Source organism: Stegastes partitus, unplaced genomic scaffold (genome assembly GCF_000690725.1).
Source record: "Stegastes partitus isolate 25-593 unplaced genomic scaffold, Stegastes_partitus-1.0.2 Scaffold1680, whole genome shotgun sequence".
Taxonomy (NCBI): Eukaryota; Metazoa; Chordata; class Actinopteri; family Pomacentridae; genus Stegastes; species Stegastes partitus.
The window spans coordinates 89,927-99,616 of NW_007579411.1; the positions used below are offsets into that span (position 1 = coordinate 89,927).

The window sequence follows — 9,690 nt, forward strand, 5'->3', positions numbered from 1 at the left end:
TTGTGGAGGAGGTCACACCAGAACCTGTTGTGGAAGTAGTTGTGGAGGACGTAGCAGTGGAGACAGCAGCTTCTGTGGTTGAAGAAGCACCTGTGGACGTCGAGGAAGCGACAGTGGAGGAGGTGCCAGCAGAGGAGCCTGCACAGCCTCAACCCAAAGGTACAAAAAGATAAAGAAGCATTAAGTCTAACTGCAAAGTATTTCTAAAGATAAAGCTGGAGCAGAGCAGTGACTCAAAATGTTCCCTTCCCTCCTGGAAGGGATCCTGTTACAGTAAATCTGTCCCCACTGTAATTAAGGAAGAGCATCATTATCTGGTGTCTGGGTGTTGACACCTGCTATAAAAGATGATGGCAACATCTTAAAAGAGTTTCCCACCTCTCACTCTGATCTCACTACATTAATTCATTAGCGTGGGTGTTGCTTGGTGTAATACGTGCTGTCCTTTTCAAACTGTGTAAAAATACACTTATTCAGCTTCTTGCAGAGAGTTAGGTGAGAAAACTGACACCGCTCTCACATCTGTAGACTAAATATATGAAGGTGTAGCCAGGAGATGGTTAGCTTAGCTCAGCAGAATGACTAGAAGGAAACAGCTAGTCTGCATAAAAAACTGTTGCGACATATGTTTTGGTAACCTTCACATGGTCTGTGTCATTTTTATATGTACATGTACCATAGAGCCTAAACTTGATTTTTAGATCAATTTTAAACAATAAAAAAAACTGATATGTATTGACTGACAATATTCTTTAGAACCATTTTCTAGTTATATTGAAAAGGGAAAATGATGGAATTGTTTATTAACTTCACAGCAAAGCATTTCACAGACTAATCACCAACTTCCCATGAAGACACCGCTTGACTCCGCACCACCGTCTGCTCAGCTATGATGCACCCTCTGCTACATGTGCTGCAGACAGCTCTGAGAATAAACAATGGAGTCAGATCGCACTCTTCTGGGAAAAATATGTGAAGACACCAACTCTAAATTACCCCAAGTATCGGAGTTGTTTTTTTTTTTTTTAGCATTAAGTACTTTATAAGAAACAGATTTATTGGTTGATAGTGAGATACAATATGTTCACTGTCTTTGTGCTAAGCTATATAAGCCACTTCCTGTTTATAGCTTCTTCTCGAGCGCACAGACATTAAACTGATGTTGTTCTTCTGATCTCGCTTTCGGCAAGACAGCAAATGAGCGTATTTCCTTCAACATCAAACCAACTTTTTAAAAATTGAACTGGAAGGTCCCTGCACTGGAACATTCAATTTCTTAACCTTTGATAAATTATTAGACAAAAAACCCACTTATAAATGATTTATTCAAATCACCAAAATAAGTTATCGTGGGGGAAGTTAAAAAATAAAAAACCCAGCAAAATCAATTATCTGGCAACACAAAAGCTGCCTATTAAGTGGCTAGAACATAAAAACTGTATGGAAAGTATGCTTTATGAGAAAAATTGTGTTTGTAAATGTAAGTTTTGTGGATTTTTAACTGAGACAAGTCATGAAATGACAGCAAAGGTCTATTTCCTGCTCCTAAATTCTCTCTTGGGCATGTCGAACCCCAAGAATATGACACTGTGTGTAGCTAAAGAGGAATTAGCAACAACCTCTGGTACAGAAATAAACAGCACGGAAATAGCAGTGGAACGGAATAGACAGATAGACGGACAACAGCGTGATATAACAGTTGGACCGGCCCAGATGGCCTGGTCACTCACAGCTCAGGAAATCCTTTACCTGGGGGAGCACATTTATTTTGTAACCATGTCAGCAGAGGTTTTAGTTTTTGAAAGTAGATGATGGTTGATGTGTCAATATTTGCCATACATTGTTGTTTTCAATGCCTTCTTTGTCAGACGGAGCATTACTTATTACCTGTTACAGGTGCTCGTGACCTGAACATTTGACTCACAGTTTGTTCCTACCATCAGAACACAAGGGAACTGAAGCATCAGGCCCGACCCCGAGGGACCGCTCCCACATCGATGACACACTGCGACTGGCAGCAGCCGAACCCTCAGCAGAGTTCACAGGTACAAGGAACAAATATGTCCCAAAACTAGTGACATGAAACAGCGCACGGTCAAGAATTCCTCTCTTTGTGATGCACAATACGCCGACACACATGCTCCAAACATGCACAGCAACACTCATATCCGACACAATGACCACATCCTCTTGATCAAGAATTGGATCCTGGGTGATCGCATTGCTGCGCTGCCCACCATTTCATATGTCTGTCAGACTTTTTGCTTGAAAATCGCCTCAAGTCATGTATCGAAGTAAAAATGCAGCAGTGTTTACAGCTACTTTGTCAGTGAAAAAGAAAACCAGATGTTTGCATGCAAATGAAAGGAAGTTTGAAACAATTTGGGGGCTTTTCTGCTGAAACTATTCTGAAAATTGTTTCATGATGTCTCGGTCCCGAGGCCTTTATGTGTGAGCGCGTGTACTGTATGAGTGTGTGTTTGAGCGAGTGTGTGTGTGTGTGTGTGCAGACGTGTCTCCAGGCAGGTAATTAATCAGTGCAAATGTGTAACTCTGTCCTCGGCAATGAAAGCCTCTCTGTTCTGCTGAAGCAGGCTGGTTCATTTCAGAGGCGGCCAAAGAGCTGCAGCAAAGCGGCTCTCTTAATCACTCCGGCTCCGTTCGATAAATTTTATGAGGGCGATTCATCATGTGCAGCAGAAGCAATTGTTGTCATCAATAATGGTAGCAAGAGTATTAGGAATAGTCCTGTTCAAAATGCCTTCACGCCATTACATTACGTCCCAATTATCACAGCACAAGTTCTCCCCGCTTTTCTCTCTCTAGGTGCTATGAAGACGCTGTTGAACATCTACCACAAGTCCATCAAGCCCATGGAAGACGCCTTCAAGTACAACGAGCTCAGGCAGCACGAAGTCACAGGTAGCACAGCAAGAACACAACCGACAACAGTTTGTATGTGCAGGCAAATGTTAGGCTTTCACATCAGCACCAGGAGAAAAACTCTTGGAAGTGATTTATTTGTGTTCCCTGACGTACACTGACACTCCTCCCATCCTAGAGCTTCTATGTTCCAGAAATGTTCAGAGAAGGTTCTGCTGATGTTTTCAGTGGGGAGTTTTTTTTTTTTTTTAGTTCCCAGAGTCTTAATGGTAGAATTCCGAAAGATATTGTAAAAATGTTAAGAGATTGCTGCGCTCTAACGTTCTGTGAAATATTCTAGGAATGTTTTTTGTAAAATTCTATAACATGTTCTGTCGACGATATTCCCAAAATACCCTCAGAACATTCCAGGCAGAACATTCCACCTTTGTAAATACATTGCAGTACAGAAATGTCTTACAAAGAACATTCTGTCATCTGAGGTCTTGATAACATCTTGAAAACGTTTTCTGAATGTTGCAGTGAGACCGTTCTTCCTTTGTTATCATCCTGGAAACATCCTAACAGAAGAACGTTGCATAATGTGTTCCCTTTTAAAAAAGAAATAATGTTCTACCTTTAATATATCACATTACAGAAATAGTATAAAACGTTCTGTACAAAGAACATTCTGTCATCTGAGGCCTGAATACGGTCTAAAAAATGTTTTTTGATGGTGTGTAAGAATATGTTGTAAGAACATTCCTCCTTTGTTATCATAAAACGCAAGCTGTGTTTCGGACAACCTCCTCTGAACGTTGATTAAAACATTATATTAGTTTCATAGGAACATTACTGGAACTGAAAATAATGGGTTTTTGAAATATAGTCATAAAGTTCTGAGAATTTTCCACCTTTTTTAAAAAATGATTTTTTTTAAGCACATATCACGACAGGAAGGTCTAACAAAGAACGTTCTGTTATCCTAAAATGTTTTCCCAATGTTGCATTTAAAACATCCTTTCTTTGCTTATCATTCTGGAACCATCAGTGTTCTATCATTTGTTCCCCTTAACAAAAAGGCATGATGTTCTACCTTTAACAAATCACATTACTGGAACGTAATGAAACATTCTGTGTGAAGAACATTTTGTCAAGTGAGGCCTTGATAAGACTGGAAAACATTTTTTGAAAGTTTATTTGAGAATTTTCCTCCTTTGTTCTTACAAAACATAATAATAAGTGTTTCTGACAACCTCCTCTGAATGTGGACATTAAAACATCGTCTGAACTACATGAAAATATTCTCAAAACCTTCGTTGAACATTTGAATTATAGATTTCCTTCAAAAAATTCTAAGAACTTGTGAGTAATGTTTATCAATGTTGTGGGAAATGTTCTACCTTTGTTAATATATACAGGAACGTCTAACAAAGAACACTCTATCATCTGAAAACGTTTTCCAAATGTTCCATTGAGAACGTCCCTCCTTTGTTATCATGGAACATAATCTGTGTTTCCGACAGTTTCCTCTGAATACTGACATAAAAACATTATATTAGCTTTATAGAAGCATTACTGGAGATGAAAATATCCTTAAAGGTTCTTTGAACACTTGAAGAAAACATTTTCTTTCCTTTTTTTTTTTTTTTTTAAATCATAAGAACTTGTAGGCAATGTTAGCCAATGTTGTGGGAACGTTTCCTGCTCACTGAGATCTTTTTGCTGTGAATGTGAGTCAGACACCACAGCTCAGGCAGCAAGCCAAATAAAACAAACAAATAAAAAAAGCAAATACTAACACTGCGGACAACATTTGCTGCTTTGACAATCAATCGGCTTAACTTCTGCATGTTCCTTTTTTTTTTGGAAAACCCCCCATAACTATGCTACAAGCCAACATAGCTCACTGGAGATCCCTGAGCCACACACCAAACCCACTCGCCAGTGTTCCTTTATCAGTTCACCACACAGTTCAATACATACAGTGCTTGGTTTAATAAACTGGAGCGGCACAGAAACCGTGAAGTACAAATAAAGTCATAATTAAGGATGAATTTAGAGCCAGGACCTGACATTATTCAAGCCAGGCACACAGAGGAGCACAATAAGGACTCTGTGTGCTGAAATTTAAAGGGAACATTGTGCGGGCCTGGCGCCCTGCAACTTTGTTCCATAGCACTTGAGGGCAGGGAGTATGATTTATACTGAGGAGCAGGAGGAACACTTCACATTGTGCCATGTGACTCTGGGACATCTTGTGGTGCTGAATGGAAGTGCATGATTGCAATCGTTGCATTTCAACCATCGATGTGTGTGTGCGTCACAAAGTGTATTACTAAGCTGATTATATTAGGAGATAATGTTGACACTTTGGCTCGAGGAGAGCTCATGCAGTGTCAGTACATGAATTACAGTTTCCCCATTCGATTTGGATGTTTCCTGGAAGTGCAAATGGAAGTTCTGAAAATATAATATTCTTGAAAGGTTTTGTTGCTCAGGACCAAAGTGTTGAACACACTCAAGCACTGGTGTATGGTGGCATGGCAGCACAAATCATACTTGCAGCTCAACAACCACAACTGTGCATGAATCATTAAAAAACAAAAGACCATCCAGGGAAGAAAATGCAAAATAGATTCACCTTGAACTGTCTTAAAGTGTCTAATGCAATGAATCTGGGACCTTATTCAACAATGCAGTGTAAAGCAGCATTACAGCTCAGCAGAGCTTCCTAAAAAGGTTTAACCACTGTGCAACACCTCTTTGTCTGAAGCAGATTGTTTTTTAGATGTGTTTCCTTCTCTTTAAACACTCAGATGGTGAGATCACCTCCAAACCCATGGTTTTGTTTCTGGGACCCTGGAGTGTTGGCAAGTCCTCCATGATCAACTACCTGCTGGGCCTCCACGACTCCTCCCAGAAACTCTACACAGGTTCACACACATAAAAACAGATTTATTTATTTCTTAGCATGTCTGCATCAAAAACTGTGCAACTCAATCCTTCCTTCTTCAACCCTCTGCCAGGTGCTGAACCCACCACCTCCGAGTACACTGTCATCATGCACGGCGACAAGTTTCGCACCATAGAGGGCATCGTCATGGCAGCAGACAGTTCGCGCTCCTTCTCCCCCCTGGAGAAGTTCGGCCAGGGCTTCCTGGAGCGTCTGATTGGCATTGAGATGCCCCACAAGCTCCTGGAGAGAGTCACCTTTGTGGACACGCCGGGCATCATTGAAAACCGCAAGCAGCAGGAGAGAGGTGACAGAAAATAGCTTGATATGAAAGTAACAGATAGCCAGTATTCATTACTCTGGCTAAACAGAGTTTTCGAGCAGGATGATAAATCCTCAGACAGCATCAATTTTCCACTGAGACACATTAAATTAAATTGTAGGCTGCTGTTGTCAGGGTGACCCACTCCAACAGTATTTCATCACAAGCTTTTACAGATACTTACGTAACTCTGGTCAAGATAGAAGCTCAATCAGTCCGACAGTCGATGACAGATCAGAAGAGTCTGTTTTCAATGTATGTAGAGTTGTTTCAGCGGTTTCACATTATCCAGTGAAATGCATCATCACGCACCTACAAGCCAGCAGACTGGCAGTCTGATAGACCTGTAGGTTTTACCGTGTATTAAGTTTATTTATGAAGGAAATTTCACCAGTTTACTGCAAAGCTTTGTGCAAAAAACAAAGCTGCAAACTAATAAAAAATGAATGAATTATGCCTGTTTTCACACTGAAATTAAAACTTTCCTTAAAGCTAAAATACATGCAATGCAAAAAATAAAAAATAAAAATCTTGGCTTGAAGCTTTTGTGCAGTTTTGGAAAACCTACACCTTTTTTTTTGTTTGTTTTTCTCCACTCTGTGTTTAAAAGAAAACCGTTACAGTGGCACATTGAAAGTCATGAACTTTGAAAGAAAGATTTTATATGAAATATGTGCCCATTGTGCTGTGTTGGGATATTTCACAGAGTAATAAAATTTGTTATTTTTAGATTTCTCTCTCATAGATTTGAGTTGGCTGAAGACTGATTTTTTTCCCCACTGTTTTTAAGTAAACTTGTCTATTCTTCTATTCACTTCATTCTGATCAGTTTATATTTCATTTAATTTTATTGTATACTATATCTCTTACATGGTTTTATTTTTCTCATCTTTTTCTTCTGTTTTAGTCAACTAGTTTTTTTTGTTTTTTGGGTTTTGTTTTTTTTTTTTAAGTGCAGTTTATTCAACTTCTCTGAGCTTGTTTTGGATATTTATATAGTAATAGTAGTAGTATTGCTATTTTTATTATTATCATTTAATCTGCATGTAAAGCTCTGTGTATGATAAGGTTCTACATCAATACACATGCTTACTTCCTTTTACCAGGTGTGACAACTCTACCTGCCCTGTTCTTCTCCTTCAGGTTACCCGTACAACGAGGTGTGCCAGTGGTTCATCGATCGAGCTGATCTGATCTTCCTGGTGTTCGACCCCACCAAGCTGGACGTTGGAGGGGAGCTGGAGATGCTCTTCAAGCAGATGAAGGGCCGCGAGTCCCAGATTCGCCTCATCCTCAACAAGGCCGACAGTCTCACCACCCAGGACCTGATGAGGGTCTACGGAGCGCTGTTTTGGAGCATGGCGCCGCTCATCAACGTCACCGAACCCCCTCGCGTGTACGTCAGCTCCTTCTGGCCTCAGGACTACGCTGCTGAGACCAGCCGCGAGCTCTTCATCAAGGAGGAAACTTCTCTGTTGGAGGACCTCAACCAGGTACAACTTGTTGACAACATGATTTACTGGGCTCAGGTTTGGTAATGGCTTTATTGTACACTGACTACATTAAGTTTTGTAGTAGAAGTCCAGTTGGACTTCTCCAACAAGCTCGCAGGCCTTTTGTCATTGTCACTAAGATCCTGTTCTTTGTGTAGCAGCACTTGATGTAAAGGTTGTTCTCAAGTCCCTCACAGTTGTGGCGTTGTCAGAGCTGTGGAAACACGATTTCTCTCTATGTTTCTATATTCAGAGCTTCTGTTTTGTGCTTTTCCTGTTTACATTCTCACTTCTCGTTGCAGGTGATTGAGAACCAGATGGAGAACAAGATCGCCTTCATCCGCCAACACGGCATCCGTGTGCGCATCCACGCCCTGCTGGTGGACCGCTACCTCCAGACCTACTACGACAGGCTGGGCTGGTTCAGTGACCCCTACGAGGTCTTCCAAGACATTGTCAACGACCCAGACAAGTACTACATCTTCAAGTCCATCCTGGCGAAGACCAACGTCAGCAAGTTCGACCTTCCCGACAAGGAGGCCTACCAGGACTTCTTTGGGGTCAACCCGATTTCCCACTTCAAGCAGCTCTCCTCCCACTGCAGCTGGACTGGCGGCTGTCTGCTGGAGAAGATAGAAAGAGCGATCTCGCACGAGCTGCCGGCTCTGCTCAGCAGCGTCAACAAGTATCCAGACGTACCTGCCCCTGCAAAGGCCTCGCCGGCGCCTCCGCCTCCTCTGCCTGGTACCTGCGAGGGTCCCGGATGCGAGGAGAAACCCAAGAACCGCTGGAGGAGGCAGTGAGATGGAGGAGAAGGGTGCAGGAGGAGGAACAGAGGAGGCAGATGGCGGCAGCAGCCAGAGGGTTTCCTGAAACAATCCCCACTGATGTGGTTTTCAGAGCTGGCTATGGGGGACTCAGCAGGGAGAGAGAACGAGAATAGAAAATGAAGATCTACAGAAACTGGCAGAGCCGAGTCAGAGAGTACTGAAGAATATTTCTTAGTGCTTGTTTGTGTCTGCATGAAACGGACAGAACGTGTTCCCACCTGGTTTTAAAATACTTTTATATGATTTTAAATTATAACAACTCTCTGGTGCACATTGTCCTGTGTATGTAAGATATGTTTTTAAAAAAGCAAATAAGTTTTTGCACAGAAAGTTTCTGTCTGCAAAATGTGCTGCAGCAGAAAAATGGTTCCATCGCTAGAGGTTAAGTCCATATAATCTCTCATGATATGACATCTGAGAATAATTGTTTTCTTGTTTCTCACTATTTTCAGGCCTGTACATTATTTATTCACAGTTTTTTTCATCAGAGAAAGATGCTGGCGGTGTCGACACTCTTTCAGAGAGAATAAATAGTGCCGCTCTTTTGTCTTCTATGTGCAAAGGCTGAAGATTAACTTACATCTGCTGTGCTGTGTTTTTACTGCCTCTGTTCACCCAGACACCAGGGTAATGACCTAAAACCTGTGCAGGTTGATATTCATACAATAAAACAGAAAGAAAGGTGCTCCTGTTGTGTTTTTAACAGCCCTCAACCAAGTTTAGTTGCTCTATGCTACTTTGCTACTGTACACTGTACTGTAATTTGTCTCTGAAATGTACTATAATATGTTCATTACAGAAAACATTTTTATTTGTAACATTTCTTGTGCATTGGAACTGAATTGCTCCAATTGGAGCAATTCAGTTCCAATGCACTAGAATATTTGAGGAGAACGTTGTGTTATCCTCAAAATGTAACTGCAGTTTTCTATTTATGTAAGCTTGTTTTCAATGCAAGTGTGGCCTTTTCAGCCCTCCGAACTGTTGCTAGTTTTACCTCAACACGGCTGCGTGCCACATGGGCATTTCCTTTAAAATGTAATCTTTTCCTCATTCTTTTAGGTCTGTTTTTAATTGTCATTGTTTTGTGTGATTTCTTTTGAGTAAACATACAGAAAAAGAAGAAAATCTTCAAGCCTGTTTCCTTTGTGAGGCCTCAAAGACACAGATGAAATCGCTCCAGCTGAAACAATATATAATTCATATGATTTGGTTGTTAAGCTGCCA

General features: G+C 41.0%; 1 protein-coding gene across 1 annotated transcript in view; it reads left to right on the forward strand.

Annotated features, from left to right (window-relative positions):
• Window positions 1-9,148, forward strand: part of LOC103372010 (sarcalumenin-like) — an 18,355-nt gene extending 9,207 nt beyond the window's left edge. The window contains exons 3-9 of the mRNA XM_008301516.1: window positions 9-159; window positions 1,944-2,045; window positions 2,827-2,922; window positions 5,682-5,798; window positions 5,892-6,125; window positions 7,284-7,633; window positions 7,936-9,148. Of these exons, the coding sequence (XP_008299738.1) occupies window positions 9-159; window positions 1,944-2,045; window positions 2,827-2,922; window positions 5,682-5,798; window positions 5,892-6,125; window positions 7,284-7,633; window positions 7,936-8,436 (1,551 nt within the window). The 3' untranslated portion in view covers window positions 8,437-9,148. The remainder of the gene's footprint in view (window positions 1-8; window positions 160-1,943; window positions 2,046-2,826; window positions 2,923-5,681; window positions 5,799-5,891; window positions 6,126-7,283; window positions 7,634-7,935) is intronic.
• The last annotated feature ends 542 nt before the right edge of the window (window positions 9,149-9,690 follow it).